General features: G+C 40.8%; 1 protein-coding gene across 2 annotated transcripts in view; it reads right to left on the reverse strand.

The window, feature by feature from the left end:
• The window catches only part of GSK3B (glycogen synthase kinase 3 beta), a 150,424-nt gene that overhangs the window by 51,909 nt on the left and 76,035 nt on the right, over positions 1 to 22,480 (reverse strand). For both annotated transcript variants that reach the window (XM_075107197.1, XM_075107206.1), the window contains exons 3-4: positions 14,762 to 14,845; positions 2,381 to 2,491 (exon numbers count right to left, since the gene is read on the reverse strand). In XM_075107197.1, the coding sequence (XP_074963298.1) occupies positions 2,381 to 2,491; positions 14,762 to 14,845 (195 nt within the window). The remainder of the gene's footprint in view (positions 1 to 2,380; positions 2,492 to 14,761; positions 14,846 to 22,480) is intronic.

Consider the following 22,480-nt stretch of genomic DNA (forward strand, 5'->3'; position numbering starts at 1 on the left):
CAAGGCTAACCAGCCCTTTAGCAAGGAGGGATACAGAAAGGGGAGTGTTACGAAGCCAAGAGCTTCACAGGGCAAGCGGAAGATGCCCAGCTGCTGGAGCTACACACTTTTTGGCTACGGAGAATAAAGACCCGCTGGACACAATTAGGACTATATAGCATATATAGTCATAAAGGCATGGGAAGCCCTGCTTCAAGGTTGACAACAGGCTGCCAGGTTATTTATCATATTCTTTGTGTCCCCCCTGGCTCCGGCTTCCATTTGGAAAAAAAACAAAACAAAATAAAGCAAAGCAAAAACCAAATCAAAACTAACAAACAAAAAAATCAAGCTACAGGCTGGACATTGTACTGGAGTTGCAACTCCGCACTTTCTTTTCCTAAGCTCATTCTCCACAGTTCACCTTTAATGGCCTGTAAAACTGCATGCAATTGCTAGATATTGTTATCAGGTCATGTTTGCCTCACTTTCACCACTATCTTTGTCTTTCATGCCTTCTTTTTCCCTCATTTTTTATTGTTCTTTTGGTGGGGAAGGTAGGAGCATGGAGAGAATCACCTGAATTTTAGCTCTAGGTCTTTACTTTTCATAATTGTTTCTCAAAACCACAACTCTGCACAAAGAAAAGCAAACAAACATGTTTTCTGAATTGCCTGTTCTAGACACATTAAGTAAGTATGTATTGTGCAAGTGTATTGCAAAATAATCCAAAAGACTGCTCTAACTTGAGGAGTCAGGTCAACACATGTGGGATTTAGAAAGTATGCCCTTCATCTCCACACAGCAAACCCAAAATTTCCAATAATTTCTGACAGGATGTTAGAAGGTACAAATAAAAATTAACAAAAAGATTATTAGAAAAGCTGCGTTGCAGTTCCTTAACAGTTTCTTCGTCACCCAAGGAACAGCAGCTCTCTGCCTACCTAGGTATCAATCAGAAGTGAACAAATAAGTATGATCTCACCTTTGTGTAGCCAAGATGTCTGGAAAATCGTAAAAGCTTTAATGACATCAAGGTAACACGATCCTTTTAAATACAGGATTGTGAGAAAGGCTTGCCTTGCCAGAAAAATAAGTACAGCCTTCCAAGCTACTTGGAAAGGGAAGCCCCAGGTATCCAGCAAGATGCAAGAGCTGAAGCAGAATTTTCTCTCAGACGGTAAGGACAATTTTTTCCCTAGTTCCCATCATGAAGACCAACCAGGGCAAGAGTACTGACAAAAGCTATAGAGACAATTTATTAAAAGTTAAACTAACAAATTTTGGGGACCATATAACCTGAAGACACACTGTTCCACCAACAGCCCAAATGGAGTGACCTTGCAGTAGAAATTCTTATTGCTGGATAAGATCTGTGCTTTCTTAAAAACAGGCATGGGTGCTGGCTATTGCGGAGACAGGCCATTTACAATTTGTGCACATACACTTATGGCACAACACTGTTACTGGAATGATTACTGTTTGTAACTTTCATCTTTGCAATCTTCATCTTCTTTCAATCAAATTAAAGTTTTTTTTTCTTAAGTTCATCCTCATGAGCTTATACTTTTATAAAGTATACTTAAAGCACATACTTTTAAAGAGGAGTCTGGAGAAATCAATATGAAGCAGAAATATTTGTTGCTAATTTCCATTTACTGTTACCTGGATGCCATGTTAACAAGTTAATGCCATGTGAAAACATGAGCATTCACTAGCATGTGGATTGTGGTCACAATATATGAAACAGAATGGAATTATGAGACCCAGATGGGTCCCATTAACCGCTCTGTAAAAGATGACAAAAGATGCAGACAACTTAAGTGAGGTTTTGGGGCTACAATGTGCATACAAACATCCTACTCCATGTAGCTCTTCAAGAAAAGAGCCACTGGCCACTGAGCTCCAAGTGCAGGGAAGGGGACAAAAGTGTGCCTTTCATGCCCACAACAGAAGCACATGAACTCTTACTCATATGCCAGGAAAGGGGAAAGATAACAGATAAGAGAACACATTTCTTCCTGACATCCTCTTTCAGTTCCTGACATTTGTGCTATTGTGTCTTCTTCATCATCTCAGGAAACTGAAGCTGCTAATCTGGCTGGTGTCAGTCTCCATGTAAGCTGCTTAAAAAAGAAAAAAAAATCCCCCCACACTTGGCCTCCCCGATGTATTCCAAGACTTTTGTAAAGTGAGAAATCAGGAGTGCTTGCTTTAGACCTCTCGCCTCTATTCTTCCTTCACTGTAACAAATCATCATTTTAATCCCCCCCCCCCCTTGCCTCAAGATATGTGTGCTCCTAAAAATTTCAGAAAACTAGTTATGTCAGAAAAAGAGGTATCCACAGAGTTTATTCCTATAATATCCTTCTTCATCTAACCACATCTATCAGTTACCTACCTTGACATAAATCATAGGGAGTGTCTGTTTGGCCCGACTATAATGTCTGGCAACTCTGTATACTGTTTCAGGAACATAGTCCAGCACCAAGTTGAGGTACACCTCATCTTTCTGAAAGAGAATAGAAAAGAACAAAAAAAAATGAGGAATAGATTGGAAGCTTGAAGTACAATTAAAACATTCAGAGAAGCCAACAGGATGAGAAAGTTGTGGACGTTTTAAGTACGCGTCTTTAGTGGGAGTGTCAGCTGCCGCCAAACTGTGTTTCCTTTAGGGTTTGCACTTGTGCACTAACACTTCAGCGAAAAATTCTGCCCATTCAATATTTTCCTTAAGAGATATTTCAAGGTCACACCTGCATCATTATTTGAAGCAGTCCCATTAGTACCCTCCCCAGCAAAACCCAAATTTAGAAGTCCCAAACTCACATCCCACAACTATACATCAAAAAAAAAAGTTTAAAAAATCCTGCATCTTTTAGAAATTTTACTTTGATCTTACTGAATTTCTAACTATGAAGGGATTAATAATACGTATTAACCATTTATCTACAGTAAGCCAGTGTTTGTAACCATTTTGTAAACATTTGTGCCCATTTTGTTTACACACATTTTGATGTTCCAGTTACCTCCAACTTAAACATATGAACTTATTCATGGCATAACAGAACAAGACAAAAACAAAGACTTGAGTATCACTTTTAATATCTAGGATCAGGTTAGAGGCCCGTGTGAACATAACACAGAGAAACAACAAACGTAACTTTATAAAGTACTTTGCTACAGAATACACTAGCAAAGGAAAGAAGGAACAAAGAGGAATTAAATGACAAAGTACTAGAATCAGATAGTGCCTGACTGTGGAATGGAGAATTTTCAGCCGTAAAAGAGATCTTAAAAAAATTTCTGATATTTTAATGCAGTCTTCTGTGCAAATCCTCTTAAGACTGTGAATATATTTAATGTTGCGGGGTGGGTAAAATTAATTATATCAACCTGAAAAATTATTTTGGAAAGCTAGGTGAATTAACTAGAAGACACCTCTCCTGCATTTGCTGTATTAACAGCTAGGTCCTTCCATAGAGAAAGACGATACATAGAGACTCCACATGGATGGAAACAGTACAGAACTCCCAGGCTTTCAACTGGAATCCCCTGGCTATGTATCTTAATAGCCAAAACCAAACCTCATTTAGCTATAGCAATTTAATAATATTACTGTGACCTAACATGTCACTTTGAGCACAGAGTGTGGTGTGTTACTCTCTCGGTGCTCTGTTTTCCTTACCTGTCTCTGTCCTGCCTCAGCAAACAGTAGCAGTCTCTGGTAAGTAAAGAAATGGTCTGTGGTAACACACACAGAAATACACAGTATGCAAAGAACTGCTGGTTTTGTGTACTGTTAAAGACTCTGAATTCAAGATCTCTGATCACCATTTTTTGATGATAAAGGCTTCTATTTTCAGGACATTTTAATAGGTCTTACCAATAACTCCTAGTAGGCCAAGTCACCTTGCAAGGCCCTGCCTACATCACTCTTCCCTACAAAAAGATGCTCTTTTTTTAGTATCATTGCTTAAATGACAGTGGTAATAGCACCAGCACTAAGCAAATGCCAACAGCCTGATAGCTTGTATCTACTCTTATGGTAATTCTGAAACACAGACAAGGAACAGCAGCCTCCAAAACCGTGCCTACGCTGATGCCTCTCCCAGTGCCATCCCAGGAGGAGGGTAACAACATGAAGGAGTCTGGGAACCAGACTGGGAGCACCACCTTTTTGAAATGGATGAGGAAGGACAACTACCAGCAGTGCAGAGGAAATACCAGATGGCTCTGAAACTCCATGGATGTGTAAATGTATGCAAGAAAATGATGTATTTGTATTTTAGCACTTTCCGTTCCGCAACATCAGTTGTTCTTCGTTCCCTGACCCTCAAGCCAATAAAAATCCACCACCACCTCTTCTTAGGTCAGAGCTTTCAAGGTATTAATTATAAAATACAGAAAACAAATGTCCTGAGAAATCAACGTTCACTTACGGCTGGTGAGGCAACCAGTACACCAAGAGAAAAAACAGTCTCATAAATATGAATTCTGTTTGATTCAGTGTAGATACAACATAATGAATATGTTTAATGCTTGCCTCCTCTTGGAGAGTGGGGAAGTCTTATTGGTAACAAGTCAAAGTACTCCATGTTAGTGAGGCTGATTACTTTCATTCAGAGGATTCATGTCCCATGTATCAAAAAGATTTACAACAGATTAGAGACAGGAAAAAATGAGCAGAAACAGAATTACAGTGATTTCATTATCCTCTCATAGTATAAGTAAAAGGAGACATGTAAACCAGTAATACATACGATCTTTAAACCTCATCTACAGTACTTCACAACAGTGAGTTTTGAGAATTATAGAACTCAGAGTTCACATCACCTTTGTTTTAGTCCTCTCCTCCATTTTGAGTTTTATTCTGTTTGGAAATGGGTCTCATTCTATGGCATGGCTGACACAAGCACAGAAAGATATAGGCACCTGAATCGTAGAGAGGGAGGTTTTGCACTCACACACTAGTCCTTATATGAGTTTTTATGCTACCCACAGTACTTGGACAAACTACATGGGTTTTGCATGGTATTGCTCTTGTGTAAAATGTGTATCACACGTTCTCACCTAGAAGATGCAAAGGCACACAAACACCTTTCCCCCAACCAACAAGCTTTGATGTACCATTTGATGTACCTGGAACTTCAATATGCAACTACAAAGGCAAGGCTTATGGTGTTGGCTACATCAGTAGCAGCATACTCCACTCCTGCCTCAAGCAACTGACACTTCAGAAGTGCCCTAAATGACTACTGTCATGAATTAAACATGATTCAAGTGTTCTGACCTACCTCCTCCTGATGTAACCTGGCACAAATCTGATAAACGCTCAGAAAACTGTTTTTAAGAGCCCTCACCCTTCTCTGTGAGCATGAACTGGATGAAAATAACATCCAAGTCACCTGGATTCCCCTGAACAAGATTCAGTGAGCTAGAAAGCAGTCATGGCCTGACAAGCTCTGAGGATGATGTAACCTGGTTTGCCTACCTCACGCATTCCTCCTAAACACATACTTTTCCAGTGACCCAGATGTATTGCAGTAGGAAACAGGGTTAGCTCAAAGAGCTTGCCAAATGAGGACAACTGCTTGAGGATCAAGCGGGAGGATCAAGGCTTATCTTTCCATTACAGGAAGCCTTTTTCAAACCTCAACCCATATTCCACACGTGACTCGTTTCCACACTGGTGTTTCAAAATCGCCGGGCTGGGAACCAACCAAGGTAACCTAACCATCAGGAGCACCTCTGAAATGCCTCTACAGAGATCAAAAAGGTCCAAAGGAGACTGCATCATACAAACAACAGAAAGCAAACACAAAACATAATTTAATAACTCACTCCTTCCTATAAATGTTGGGATTGAAGAGGTTCTTAGCCTTCCTCAGCATGTTTACATGCATCCATTTTCTGCTGTGCTTGCTGCTAAGGTTATGACCATGTAGTCTTTAAAATGAAAGGAGGAAGGGGGAGGGCAGGGAACGAGATCCTGAAATACAGGATCAACGTATTTCATAAGGATTTAGATTTTAGCAATGTGGCTTATGTACCTACAATTGCCTCAAATGTCACTTGAAATCCTTAGCTGACAAACACTGCTCCAAAAGGAGCCAGAGCAAAGTAACCATGGCCTTGCCATTGAACCACTCTGAACTTCTCAAGAATCAACAGTTCAGGCACCATTTCACATTGCTTGGAAGCACTTCATATGAGTATATTCCAATACAGACTATGACATAAGAGGAGGCATGAAAAAGACTAGGACACAACAGCCAAAACATTCTAGCAACTGAATTTTTTCCTTTGTATCAGAAATTGGAGATGAAGCAGACTGCAAGTACAACTACTCCAGCAGATGAGCCTTACACATTATGTGGCTGAAGACTGAGTGAAACTGAAAACATTACCTTACTGACATAGAAAAGGCTGCATGGAGACCTCCAACTCCACTTTTAAAACTCTTCTGTCCTTCAATCCACACAAGTAATCTGTTTCAAGTACCGTCCAGTTCAGCCAACATAAAGGAACAGCTATTGAATTCAAAGATCCACTCTTCTGGATTGTTCCATGCAGGGAAAATACATTCATTCTCTTTGATCCTCCCCCGCCTCAAACAACCCCAGATTAATCCCGAGTGGTTACTACCAGCTTTTGTTATTTTTTTTCATATATCACACACACACTGCATTTACAACGTGCACATATAACACTGCAATCAGCATTAGTCCCACTCCAACGATTTCCCCTATTTACCACCAACACAATGACAGAAGCCAGGGAGATCGTACATGCCAAACGCCAGACTGAGGGCAAAAGCAAAAATCACAGGGCATACTCTGAAGAATATGTCAGCACCTAGTAAGATGTTACAAGTTCTCCTGAACTGGAACCTAAGGAAAATTTCTCTGAGTGACAAGTAATAGGATAAAAAGGTTAAGAAACTATTCTTGGGCACTCTTTCTTCTAGGGTAACTAAATTTACTGGTCAGCATTTGGAAAGAATGAACATGCTCATTTCAGTTTTCATCTCCTGGTAGATCAGTAACAGTGTGGTGGTGGTTCTGGTGTGGTTTGCAAGTGGTTTTTTGCTTTAATTCCTTTTTTTTTTTCTTCCTTAAAAAAACCCAAAACACATCATTTGAGCTAGTTTTCAGATGGGCTCCATGTGATCAGCTATACGAACACAACTTAGAGGAGATGAACACAGGAGTTTCTTAAACTAACTTTGCATTTGGAGAAATAAACGTGGAACTACACTCTGAAGAAACTTGCTTTACCTGCCTATTGAAGCTAAAAGCACACAGTTAAAGATAAACCTGAAATTAAGGAATATGCTTTCAGAATGCACTTACTATTGGAATTATCCCAAGGCATCAGTACTGGGGCTATACGAGGTAAATCAGTTTACTCAAGGGGATCATGTTTTCTTTACTGTAAGACAGCACCCCACCAATGATGTTTCAGAGGTAGGTGCTACACACAGAGCTGTTACTGACAGGATGGCAGCTATGCAAGGGTTCTGTCAAATTGCTGAAGGATTTAACTTGGAAAGCAAGAAAATGGATTTTAGCATTTCATGTGGATTATGCCTTCTTTCAGAGTGCATTATTTAAACACTAGAGAGTGTCAGCATGAGGTAAAATACGCCCTTCACCCTGGCTTAGCCATCTAGATTTAGACAACATACAGGGTTCCAAGTCACACAGTTTTTGCCCCAGATTCAAAAAAAGGTTATTTTACTTTTTCTAAAGCTACAACCAGCATGCACTTCACTCACCCTTATCAAATACCATGAGAGATCCACCTTCCTTCTCTTATCTTGCAGGCTGACATAGTATGTTAAAGATACAAAGATTTTGGAACCACTTTCAAAGACAAAGTGAGAATTTGCAGCCTGCCTACTCTTAACTACTGAGTGGCCACGACACACTAGAAAAATTTGAAAACACAAAAAATGTTGTAGCTGACCTTATTTGTATGAAGGAATGGTGACATCCAGTGGCCACGTGTGCCTGTTTTTACTTGCAGTTTACAACCACATCTATTTCAAATCAGAGCTGTGGCTGCCACCAGTAAAGGAACTGAAAGCCTAGATGTATAGCTGCAGTTTCACACAGATAACTCCAGGGGGTAAGAGTAGTTAAAGACAATGTCAATGTTTGGAAAGATACCAATACTTTCTATTAGTACTGGAAACATTGGGCAAAATACCTCCTTTCCTACTCCCTCACTGTTCATGACTGAGTTTGAGAACTGACATCTGTCCCAAGACTTCTGTTCCTATACCTACTTGTCAAAACTTATCAAATTGTTCTGTAATGCTTGTTACTCTTCAACATAACAGTGTGATGTAAGAAGAACTGCCAGCTGGGTCAGCTGTGATGGTAGCATAAGGGCAGAAGTCAAGACTCCCAATATAATTCAGATTTAAGAACTTTCCCGATTTATGCTCTAAGACAGTTGGTTTGCATTGTCTACCTTTGATCACTGAAAGAGTCAAGGTTATTAGGTCATGCAAAAAAGACATTTCCTGTCATAGTTTTGCCCTCTAAATAGAGACAATAGTAAAGAAAAAGGCCGCTCATTAAGAGAATTTGAGAATCCCTGCCAATTCTTATTTTATGCCCTGTAAGATCTTTAAGCTTTTAGCTGTATTTCCAAGGAGAAAATATTTCTATGAAGTTGGAAACAGCCGCCTAACATCTAAAAGGTGGAACTGATTTGTGATCTTTGACACAGGTATCTGTGGATATTTGAACCACAGCTCCCAAGCAGGGACTGTGCCACAAGCTGGCAATAACTCTGTTGGAAGACGAAAATTAACAGATAACATTGGGATCACTGGGCTGTCCTGCAAACCTTACCATGAAAGCAAAAAAAAAAAAGTCTTTGGAGATCCACTATTTTCTTGCCTGTACACTACCTTCCAGACTGAGTGGAAATTTCTGAGTCTGGATATATCCATGACAGCAAACTAGGCAAGATAATATGCAATAATGGTTCAAACTATATACCTCCTCAGGACAAACAAGACAAGCTGCTTTCCTATCAGCCATCCAACACAGGAAGATGAGAGCAGTGACTAGAGCTGGTAGAGGAATGAATTGAGAAGAGTGACTAACACAACGTATTGGACGGTTCACCGGTCTAGAGAGAAATCACGGATCTTCCCATTTCCATTGCACACATCTACCACATTTTGGATCTAGCCACTGCTGCCTACTCTGCTCTTGCAAAGTCCTACTACAGGCAGGCAAAACTGCTATTTCTATTAACACGACCTACTCAAAACCAGAGACTGTTCATAACTACAACTAAGGAAATTCCCAGCATGTTGCGAGCCCTAACAGCAGTAACTGATAATCATTATCTGATGACTGGTACGCTTTCTGAAATGAGTTTGGCAGGCCTCAGGCAAGGACTACAGAGTTACCAACATCACAAAACTCCTCATAATTGGCATTAATTGCTCCTTTGTTGACAGCACAGCAGATCTGCCAAGGATTAAATGGATCGTAGTGACTAAATTCATCTCTAGTGATGGCCCTTCAGCATATTACTAGGGTGGTGCAAAACATTCACACAGGCTCTGTCAGTTTGACATCGGGCTCAAGCTTTTTGTGCAAGAAATTTTTTTTTAAACAATTTCAATTAAGAAACTAAATGGTTCAACTACAAGTGCTCCATTTTAACAGGGAACAGAATGGATGGTCCTTACACGAGGACTCATCTGAACACTTCTGCAAGAAAGGATGGTGATGTTCTTGCCTCATTAAGAGATATAACCTCCACCTTCAAAACAGGGATATGAATCTGGGAGAAACACCAACTGTTCAGCAAAGCCCAAGCCTGCAGATCAGCCAGTTGCTCCCTTCTTCCGCATTTCTTCATTGCGGTTTAATACACTCCTGCCAAGGCACATGCGAGAGCGCACAGCAGCTCATAGATGCAGCTCAGCATGTATCTCCTGCATGTTTATTTTAAACCTTAGTCTACGTCTATGGGAGTAAATTTCATCTTGAATATGAATAGACTTTTGGCTGCATGCCCTTACAGCTAAAGCTAAATAAGACTAGAAATCAATTAGAGCATGCAGAAGGGCCAGCTCAGCCTCCAAAAGAGTCAGCATATTGCTTATTTGTGATCTCTCTGTGCTTCCATATATGCTTATTTTGACTCCTCTGAATACCAACCCACCTTAAGGGGGGTGTGTGTGTGTGTGTGTGTGTTACATAACCAAAGTTGCAATTACTCAACAAAATGTGTATTTACTTTACTTTTATATGATTTGATGCAGGGAACAAATCTCTCCAGTGACTTCTCCACATCATGGATATGGATCGATATGACTACTGAACAATCAAAAACATCCAGACAAGAAAACCCAACAGTTATGAAATGCCACAAAGAAATACCTAAACCAGAAATAGATAGGGTAAAAGTGGGGATTAGGAACTCACTTCAGGTTTTATACAGCTGAATAATTTTACTCAGCAGCCACTGGTTTAAGAAGTTATGCCATGCTATCAAACATTAGGGAATACTTTCAAGCTAAGGAGCCAGAGGGATTATTTGGTAAGTCCATGTCCACCCTCCCCTGGAGCATGGCTCAAAAGGTTCTCAGCAGAATTAAGACTAAAAAGGACAGGCAGCAAGACCATCTCCCCCTGCTTCAGTAGATCAACATTTGCGTTTACGCATCACGCTAAATAAATGGCAGTCCCTGAAATTAAGGAAAAGTAGCAAAAATCAAACCAGAAGCGTATGCCTTCCTAATACGGCCTGATCTCCCAGTGGCAAGCTGACAGACAAACCAGGCATCTCATTCAAGACATTATCTCTAAGGCAGAACACCAAAACTTATCAAACACAGCAGAGCTGGCTAGCCCTATAATCTTCCCATTTTCTCCAAGGATTACCTAGAAAACCACAAATCACAGAAATACAGCATAGACATATATATTTGTGACTACTTCCACCATAAGAATCCTCCATACACAGCTCAGGCCATTATTTGGTTGTTCTTCCTTCCACTTTACATCATTCCAGCAGTTATAATTACAGGTTTTGAGCTACTGAAAAGTATTTTACAGCTATGAAAGTGCCTGGCTATCAGATATCTTATACAGCCTCAGGGGAAAAAAAAAAAAAACCAAAGACATCAGAATCTGCTCTGGCAAATTCATTAAGGAAGAGTCTTTTAAAAGAACTGTGTTATCCAGCAGGTCTGACAAACGTCAGTAAACTTAACAAATGAAAGAACCAAGGAGGAAATAGTTCATAGAAGCAACCTGAATGCCAAGCCTGTCAACTGTCGTACTAATATATATTACATGCTCTCTTAAACTAGAAATTAGTCAAACATGATTAATACACAGCCAGTACTCAAAACAACTCCTATATATATACACACACAAAAAGGTATAAATATGTGTACAAATACCTGTATGTGCATATATATACACACACACTCTCCCTTAATATAGGGTATACCTATATAAAGGCAATACAAATTCGAAGATGCTCAGACAAGAGGGAGTCACCCAGTCACAGAAAACAAAGGAGAAAAAACAGTCAAAGCCACGTTTGATACAAGATTACCGTGCTGCTAATGCTGGATTGCTTTTGGCAAAAGCAGGAAGGAAGTTAAATGAATGGGAGACATAAAAAGGAGAGTTCATCACAAGGTAAAAGAAAAGATAAGACGGGGGCTCAACAGTTCAACCAGTTCCACAGAGAGATCCTAGTAAAAGCAGAGAGCTCCAAATCTCTACACACTAGCTACAACTTTAATGCAGCTAAGGAACAGTCTTAATAGCAAGTGTTATTTAGAATTTTCTAACCAAGAATTAACCCCCCTGTTTTGGCAGAATAAAGCCAGTTTTAAGGTTGCCCCATGCCTAAAAAACGGCTAGTGATTAAAATGAACTAAAGTGACTATTAGGCACAAGTTTTTTGAAGAGTGCAGTCTGACTGGATTTGGAGAAATCCTCTGAGGTATCTCTAAATCAAGACAGATTTAAGCTTCTCTGATATTGGGGGGGGGGGGGGGAGGGGACCAAAGAAAGAAAAGTCTCTGGGCTAAGAGACACTGGTGTTTAACACCAGGGAAGAAAGGAGAAGCCCAAGGAACACTCCAGTTGGAACAAACAGGTGGAACGATCATGGTGGCATGAAAATCTTTATGGAAGAAAATGCTTGACAAATAGGTATCAAAATTAAGTTCACTGGTGAACTATTTCATTAAAGGGATCAGCAGTATAATACTTACCTCTGAAATTTTCAATTAAGAGTGTACTGCTATTAATCTGTGTTTATGCTAAGTTCTTCATGAAGACAGACAACAATTGCAAGCCCCACTCATCACTATGCTACTCTATTTTCTGCTATACCTTCTTTGAATTTTTACATTACTCTTCCCATTGGACTTGGCTTCAAGAATCACTTTTATATAAAGCTCTGGGTAGCTAGCACCTAAATATGCAACTGCTTCCAATATGTCCTTCCTGGTTACCAGACTGGACCTCATGCTTTTCTACCTTTTCCTCCGCTCTCCAAAAAGCCAGCTTGATTACAAGGGTAATATGAAGGAAAAGATGTTACTGCTTCCCAAACTGACGAAAACATAAGAAGCCTTATTCTTCCTTCCCAGATAAGCTTCAGGACACCAACTTGCTGCTCTCTAGAGCTTTTTCCAAACAGCAGTGAACAGACTCATACGCAGTTATCTTCACATGCTGCCAACTACATGGAGATACATAGTTGGCTTGCAAGTATTATTTTGTACAGAACTGCAAAGAGACTTTGCAACCTGAATGGCAACATTAACGCTGCTGATGTTCTGCTGGGTACACCTTTGCCCTAGGGACTGGTTCACATTTGTCCCATTTTGCAACAGGGTAGCAGTGGATATCTCAAAGGCACAAAGCAGAGGCATGAAGAGAGAAGAGAAGAAAGGAATGTGAAAGGAAGCTTCTCACTGAAGCATTAAGATTCACTAGTCATGGATAGAGACCACATTTTTAAAAACAAAGCTAGCGTTGCCGAGAATCAGCCACGTGGAGCTGAAACAGCGAAGTGGAAAATCTAGCCTCAAGCTCAACATCAAGTTAAAGATTTCCAAAGAGTTTTACTCAAGTTACTGTTATGCAAAGGCTCCTGGAACACTGTTCTGAAGTTTTAACACTTCGGCTGTTTGCAGGAGGTTTCTGAAAGCCATTAGAGAAGGTAGTTGTCTTCTGTTTGTCTCATGAAATTCTACTTCACTCTAGCCAAGTTACAAGATGGTTAAAAAAAGAAAACAAAAACCCCCAAACCAAGCCCTCCTTCATAGTATTTCCCTTCTTGTACTTACACTGCCTGAGGAATTTCTGGTTATATGCTAAACGAGCACAATACAGTTTTTTAAACTACACTGCACTACCAACAAAACAGCAACGGGGGGACAGGGGGGAAGGGCTGATAAAAGAACAAAACACACAAAAAATACATTTCTCCTTGATTCTTGCAAAGCGTTTTTGCAAGCTTTCTATAGGCACAGGCAAGGCACGTGGCCAGGACCCCCCCAAGCACCTCTCAGAGAGGTAAGAACAGGAGTCCTCCAACTATCCCTCTGTGCGCTGCCCAAGGCTGCAGCAACCTGTCACCAACAACTTATCCTGAAGATGTCAGCTCTGTTTCTAGCTCCAAAGACCATGAGGCGGATGGGCTGCCTCTCCTGTTCTGTTGGTCCACTTCATGGCAACAGCAGTTAACAGCCTTCCAGTAGCTATCAGCTCTTGTATACAGTCCTTTACAGCACCATGAACACATGTATACCAGCATTTTAAGACAACTAAGGATGCAATCTGCTTTAGAGAATGAAAAATTAACATAGATAAATTATATAATAATTTTCCATAAAAGTATTTATAACTATATATAAAAAGATCAGAGGAAGGAAGCTCAGAAGGTCATCTAGCCCATTTCCCCACCTCACAGCTTATGTTAACTCCCACATGGGCCAGAAAGACTTTTTTTTTTTAAACTTCATGGATGACCCTGCTTTAAGTATAAAGATGGACCAGATGCCATCTTGCAGTCCATTTCATCCTGAATTCTCCTATGATTCCTAAAATTCTGATATATACATAGAAAAAGAAGCTGTTATAACTTCACATTCAAGCAAAACCTTGTAACCCCTTTTTAAAAAGCCCACGGAACTTTTATACCTAGACTGAAAGAAAACATAAATGGCAGTGTTTACTCGAGATTTATTAAATCCAGCTATTTGCTCCTCCTTCTGGTGCATAACCATTCTGACGAATGCTACAATCACATGGATCGTATGTTATTCTTTCCTCTGGGCTTTGAAACTTGGCCTGTATTTGGAACAGAGGCACAAGGAAAGGGGAGAGACACATACAGAGACCGAGTATGGGAAAAGTCACAAAGAGCTTTAAATCTAGAGTGCTTAATGCCGAATCCTAGAAAACATATCTGCACATATAGAAAGGCAGTGCTAGAACATGCAAATGAAGCCTGGCTGTGCTCCGCTAAATTAAAAAAGAGGTGGTGCACATCCAAATCTGTTACGCTACACTAATAAAACTGCTCCTCATGGACCACACACTTCCATACTGAAAAAGATCTGCTCCAACATGATCTGTTGGGCACCACTACAGCATTTTCTCAATGTTATCACGTCTATCACCTTCGCTCCTGTCTCTAGAAATTCAAGCAGTTCAGTTATACCCCAGATGGCTACCAGGAGGCATGGCCTTGTTTTTTTCATTCTTACCTTCTCTCCACTAGAGTAGAAGAAATAACGCAATCGGACAATGTTACAGTGATCCAACTTTCTCATAATCTGGAGCTCTCGGTTCTGAAACAAGAGAAAAGCAAACAATTAGAAAAAAACACTTTTTCTCACAGTTAGAGTACTGTAATGAACACCTTAATATACAGATACAGGAACTGACAAAACTAAGGAACCAAAGAGTAACTAAGGTTGGAAGGAAGCAACGTCTTTCACACATTTGTCTTTCTTCCAAGTACTTTATCACTGAGAACATCAACATCTTTGAGTACATTTTTCCTCTAAAGGTCCTCAAATCCATCACAAAATCCAGGAATTACCTACTTACATTAACAGAGTTTCAGCAGTAAAAGGCAAGATGACATTAACTTTCCAGCTTTATTTTCTGATCTTACAAGAATACAATATATCATCCGGAACAGTCCAAAGCCTATCCTCCTTGAATACTGTAAAAATAATGTAAACAATGTAAACGCAAACATAACAGCTCCACCTACATGCCTGCCAGCCTCCACACTGCAAAAGAGTTCTGTGATGAAAAATAATTTCCCATACCATTATCTTTGCAAGACCAACATAAAGCACCTGAAATTGAGCAGGCAACTTAGTTCCCACTTTTGTTCAACCAAGGTTTAACCAGGTTTAGGCAGACAGAATAACAGTGTTATTTTTCCATTTTATATCAGCCTGAAAAAGCTGTAAAAATAAAATCCGTTCATTACATGCATGATAACCTGAGGACTTTACTGCAATATCCTTCGTAACTGAGCCCTAAACAAGTGAGGGATCTTATAGCCTAACAGATAAAAATTAGTGAAATGGTGAATTGCAGGTATGAATAAAAACAAGCAAGTAAAAGTAGCACAGCTACATTTGTTATACTTCATTCCACAGCTGTTGCTACAAGACTCCTTTCTCCTATGGTCACATTTACACATCACTGTTTTTCCTTCCTCAATTACTACACAATCCGCAGCTTCAAAAATAGAAGGCATTCCAATTTTCACTTGGATCACAGAGTTGCTAGTCACGCATCCTAACTAGCTAGGACCAATACACTAGACTAATACGCTAATACACTTACTAGCATCATTAACTGTGGCCAGCTTCAGGACTCTCTGGGAAGAAAGTTCTTCAGCCATCACGCATTTTTGTACTTAAATACATAAAGCTAACACCTTCTTTGTGCGATGCTGCTGTAGAAATAAGGATTTAATATTCTGTACATCAGAGGGTCACGTACAGTCCCTATCACTGCTATTAAAGCTAAAGGAACTCCACAAGAGCCACTCAGAGCTTCTAATGTGAACATGGCTATGAACTCTGGTTTTAATTCCTCTAAGCCATGTAGCCTTAAAAAGAGGTGTTAGATAGGATGCAGTATGATTAATCCTATCATCCCTGCCACCTGCTGACTCAAAAAATACTTCAGTATTAGGCAGCTCTTTACAAACACGAGTGACATCTCACACAATTATCAGTTGGCAGTTATCCAGCTAGTAGTTTAGGAGAAAGCAAGTCCTTCCCAGAGCCTGCCCAGCTTCTGAGCAGATCAAAGCTTAAGTCTCTTAGGTGCACACCAACACAGGCCTTTTCTACCCTGAAGGATGAAGACAGACACTAAGAGGAAGCAGGGAGAGACCTCTGAGGCTTTCATATATCTCCTGAAATCTAATGTGGTGAATTTGTGAAAGACAACACAGGCTTCATCACACAGCCTCGTCAACACACCTCACATCTTACAGAAGAAAGCATTCTCCTGGTAGGAACAGGAGGTCAAATATCCTCCACTTACTCATTCTTTATTAAATGCTAAAGAAGTCAGTTTTGAGAGTCATGGCTGGGGTTTCTGTGATGCACAGCACAGTTCAGACTTCAGACCAACAGAAAGACCTCAGCTTCTCATTGTGTCTGAAACCGCATGCGGCTGCTGGCTCAGCGGTGTTGCCCTGGTCCTCACAACCCAGGCAGATTTCAACTAGCAAGCCAAAGCAGGGATGGTTCTACATCCCATCGGTCACTGGAACACCAGTTATGACAAGACATTACTTTCTCCAGTTGGCTTTACAGTGCTTAACAGTGTTACTACAGGACTGAACCTAACACTGCAAGTTCAGCACTTCAACCAAATTCCAACAGCAATTCACACCACAATGTATATTATGCACTTAGCATAAATGTGCGGATGTTATTTTGGCAATATTTCTACTAGCTCCTTAAAATACACATACATACTTTAAGTCAGGTTACTGCTTCATGTTATTTAGTTAGCATGTATACATGTACCCATTGGGTACAAGGGGGGGAGAGGGGGGGGGGAGGAGGGCGGAAATCAGCAGAAGTTATTCTAATGCTAGGCTGAAGTTATATTTATACTCTGGTGTCTCATCCAGCACAAGCACAGTCTGTGCCTACTTTGATGCCTTCCACTCTGACCCACTGCTTTCAGCTCGCATCCTGACCATCTGCTCCAGCTGCACAAACAGTGCTTCAAGAGGTGCTAATATCAGGGATAACTCATAAACCGGTTACACGGTAACCTATATCTTGCATCCTGTGACTAGACAGAAGGAAACAAATTCAAACTGTCATCTTAGTCAAATAGGCACCTCAGCCACCTTAAACCCAAGCTGACTTCTAATCATTACTTCCTGGTGGAGTCAAAAGCTGGAAACACTCAAACAGTTGCAAAGCTCAAATTGGATGTGGCAGAGGAACTGATGTTCACGTAACAGACTGATGCTTTAAAGAATTCCTTTTCTTCCCAGATGGACACTTCAAGTAGTCCCACTTTACCATGTATTTCCCTGTATACATCTTAAATAACAGCCTTTTCACATTGTAGTGTGGGCCGTCAATTACCATTGCACAAACGCACTGGGGGTGGAGGGAGAGGAATCAGATTATAAGCAGGGAAACTTTAGTGAACAGTGACAGATGCCCTACACAGAGTACAAGAGAAAAAACGCATGTCTAAATATAATGCAAACTAAAACCATTTCAAAGCATGCTGATGAGAAAGGCTGACAGTGCATGATCAAAATATAGGGTGGATGAAAACATAAAGCTCATGCTTATCCTTAACTCATCATTTTTACCTTCCAAGAGACATGGATGTAAAGTCAAAGACTCAAAGAGGAAATTACTCTTCTTTCCCATTCTCCCACCCATTCACATGAAGAGAAAGGTTTAGCTTTCTCACTGAGAGTATCAGGCCTGGTAAGCACTGAAGAAAGCAATACCCTTCAGCACTAGCCCTGCCACAAGAGAGGACCCAGCAGACTTCTGTTCACACCAAAACACAGAGCTCCTGAACAGCACACATTCCCTTCAGGAAGCTGCAAACCCACATACTATCAACAGATTACTCAGCAAATTTCTGCTGCAGTTTGATTTATCTAAAACATATTTCTTTCTCCAGAAGGCCTGGTGCTGCTGACACACAGCTCCAGAAGACTGCTTTACAACCAATGCATTTGAGCCCTCCACCAACCACTGAAGCAAACCCAACATGACAAACCCCTGTTCATCACTTCTGAAGGTGACTTTCCTAGCCCAGACTGCCTGTGTCTTCTTGTTACGTTGAAGAAATCTGGTTGCTCATCAAGGTGAAAGATTTGGTTAAAGATTGCCAAGACAACATCAGATTTATAACTTCAGAACATAGCCAATAAAGCTCATGCATGAAGACTCAAGTCTTCTCTCCAAAGTTACAACCCCAGTCCCTCGTAACTGTGCTAATGCTGCAGTTGATACAAAGCCTCCAAAGCAAGATTATTCCTGCCTCACTACTGTAATCTGCTATTACAGACTAGGATAACCATCACCCACACACACACGCAGCCTTCCCTCCCCATCCAGAGATTTCTAGAGCTATGCCAGTTTGCATTCATCACCCCTAACCTCAATCTTTGCCTTTTCTTTTTCTTGCTCCCCCCTTTACAACAGGGGATAATACAACTGGATCATCAGAGATGATGCCTTATGGATTTGCAACTTCCTGAACTGCACCAGAGCAAATGAAGGTGGAAGGTTTTGTACAGCTCATATCAGCACAACATTATCAGTATGTACCTAGTAAAGTGTAGAAATATCACCCGGATCCAGTTCAGAAGAGAACGCCTTGGAGCTTCCTTAGCTAAAGGGTATGCTGGGTTTTGGTCCCCCCTCCCCTCTTCTAAAATTCCTGTTTAAAGTCTCAGCAAGGTTCTTTGAGGATAAAATAGGAGAAATTAGAAATTTGTATTTTTGTCTTGCATCACACCAAGGACATAACCGGGTTCTTGTGAACGGATAAGACTGCATACATCTTGTCCTTTTAAGAGAGGATATCTTTTTGATGGTAAGGCAGGGATAAGCTACCAATCTATTTCAACATGCAACTTCAGCAACAGTCTTCTTGCTTTAAACAACTAAGACCAGTTCTCGTTTTTGCACTTTTAGAACCAAATTTTATTCTTATTGGGGTGTAATCTTCAAATGCTGAAGCTCAGTATCTCGCATTCTTGTATCAGGTTGGAAAAACAGAAAATGGAGTGTAATTGTCCCATGAACTCTGGCATCATAGATGGGTGGAAGCAGCACAGGCAGATCCAAATTTCTCAGTATACATAACTCTTCCTCTTTCACATGTTGTGTTTACTGTTTCCTCCTTTCTCCTGCTTCCATCACAATTTTCTCTATTCTACCACATTTCTTATTCTTCACTAAAAGTTTCCCCCACAGTGAAGAGCTAGAGCAGGAAGCCATGGGCAAAGCTGGGAAAGAAACTAGCTTCCAGCAGGAAGCACGAAGGTAGTGATGGAGCAGCAGAACTTGATTTTTTTGGCCCCTCCCCACAACTGCCTGTGGTACAGAAATATCACCTGACAGGTTACCAAGAGGTAGGGGCATTACCAAGATCAGCATATTTTCACTAATATCATTACTAAAGCCCCGATGTTAGTACATCTGGTTTATCCTAAGCTTAGTGGGACAAACTGCAAGATAAAAGCTGTACCGCATCTTCTTTAAAAATTCCTGAAGCTGCCTGACCCATTCCTCCAAAGGTGGATTTCAAACACCATCTATCACAAGGCTACTTTTAACACTGTCTTGCTGTCAGCAAAAATATTACAGAAATTATTCTACAACTTACAGAACTGTCTTTCACAGATATATGATAATTGAGTCATTTTACAGAATAAAGGCTAGTTCCTACATTCTTCTGTATTTGCCCCAAGCTATCGCTGAAATAAGCAAGCGCTTGGAGGGAAAAGAAGTGCAAAAGGGGCTTAACTACAGAGGCCTGGGCTGGGAATCTTCCCATGCCAGTCATCAATAGCTAGCAACCCATAAAAAGTCCGTTTTGTAGGCAAGCAATTTCAAGCAGAGATAAGTGTCAATAGGGATCACAGTTTTCCTCATTTACAGTCAAGGCACAGATTAAGGCAAAGCCCCACTCTGTCTCCTGCCAGTCATGGCATATTTCCAACACCAGCAGATCTAAGTGGGGACAGTCTCCATTTTTAGTACACCTGTTAGTTCCAAACTCATACAATCACGACCTTTAATCTAGAAATACAAGACAATACCAACAAAGGAATACTGTTGACATACCAAGAGCAGTAATGCCTCAACAACCACCACCCAGTTAGCACTGGTCCATCGATAATTGTTAAATACTTGCAGCCCAACAGGCTTAACGCACAGGTCAAAGTCCAGATATCGTGCCCTGCTCCAACCTCTACTAATGTGTAACGCATGCATGTACACAGAAGCAGCTTTGAGGGTTAGCATTTGTAAAAGCACTTTGACTTTTATCATCAAAAGAAGTCCTGGAGGCATAAATACCAATTAGTATACTGTTAACATTCAGGGCTTCCCTAATAAAAAACCAGAAATCAGTGATAGCCGTAAGGATATGGCATAAGTACAAATACTAACTTGCTACTTTAAATCCCCTCCACAGTCCCCCTTCCTTGCATGTCTTCCTGCCTACCACTGATAGGAATCTCAACCCCCATACAAGGGAAAACCCAAATGCTAAGTGCCTATACAGCACACAAATAATGAGTTCACGTGCACTCTGCCACACAAGAGCGGTAACTGGAGGAAGCTGATGGGGGGTTCAAGATACAGAGTGCCTGTGGATGCATTTCTGTGCAACCCAGTGAAGTGCCATTGCACCATGCTCTGCTTTACTACAAAACTAAAAGGCTCTAAAATAAACTTCGTTTTGCTACCTAGTTCCATAACGCTGCCAAACTTTCCACTATTTGTCCTTATGTAAAAATGCGATAATTAAGGTCCTGAAGCAACAAACAATGGAGACACACACAGCAGGGTTGCACTGCAAAATGTTTCTGAAGCGCTGGCCTACGAACACCCAGAAAACTCAGAGGCGCAAAATGTGTGCGTCAGCTGTATTCTAGCCAAAATTTATTACTGAGCACAGCGACCTTCAGCCCTGGCGCGGGTACAGATCAGGGCAAAAAGCGTTGGCTCTGAACGTGGCAGCAGGCAGGACCTGCCTGAAGAGGCCAGTGGGCAGAGAATGCTGGGATGGAGCTGGGGCCAGGCCAGGGCAAGCCAAAGGCACAGGGTTCAGGCAAATGTAGGTGGGGCCACCAGCACACTCCCAACCTGCAAACCCATGATTTATTACAGCTCAACTGAAATTAAAGTGCAGACGGGGCAGCAAGAAGAAAAAGAAAAGCGCTTGAAACTAAAGCTCTAGAATAATGAGCGAAGCAAAAAGTCACACAGCCACTGCAAATATAGGCTAGACTTCATTAGCCCTTCATGAACTAGATAGATTTGAATCCCAACCATGTAGTAATGAGCGAGCTGAGAGAAAGGTGTACTGGATGAAAACCAGTACAATATGAACAGACACCTTGTTTCCACCCCATTAATTCTTTTTATTGTATTACTGCCCTCAATAAACTCATGCATTATATCACTCCTCACAAAGGGACCACATGGTTTGAACTTCCTAACTCCCCTTAGTCAGCAATGGCAAGTGCCACATTATGCCGTCTCCAGCCTGCTCTCGCCAATGCAGGACACAGTCCCTAAGCAGAAAACTTGAGCTTCATACAGCTATTACACAGTTTCCTATAACTGGAGGCAAAAATGGCTTATTTGTGTTTGTAAGAGAACATAAACAAGCCTCAGTCTCTTGGGAAAACAGAAGAAAAATTCTGATTCTTCTTTCATTTCCTCCCTGTATCTCAGTTAATTGAAGGGTAGAAGCCAAATTCTTCATTAGCTCGTCGCTGCCTCTTTGAATGGAAGTGGAGTTTGAGAGCCTCTGAGAGGCTCAATACCATCTCTAAATTCCTGCCCGCTTCGGAAGCTCGAGACTGAACTTGGAATGCAAATTGGGTTCCAGCATCATGTCACTTCTAGACCATAACCTGAAATTCACTTAATCGTTTTCAAATGGTTGTTTCAAATACTGTGACCTGATGAATAGCTCAGTTCTACAGCATCTAACTGTGATCTGCAGCTCAGCGGCAGGTCCAGATGCAATAAGGAATTACAGTGTACTCAAGATAGAAGTTAGAAAACCAAAACTGGGTCTGAAACTCAGAAAGATTGTTCAAGTTCATTATAACATTGAAACAAAGTGCACGAAGGAGAATAACAAAGTATTTCCTAAAAGGCACCCTGATTCTTTCAGAGATAAGTGTCATTCTTTTTCAGAGTTAACACAGA

Source organism: Phalacrocorax aristotelis, chromosome 1 (genome assembly GCF_949628215.1).
Source record: "Phalacrocorax aristotelis chromosome 1, bGulAri2.1, whole genome shotgun sequence".
Classification (NCBI taxonomy): Eukaryota; Metazoa; Chordata; class Aves; order Suliformes; family Phalacrocoracidae; genus Phalacrocorax; species Phalacrocorax aristotelis.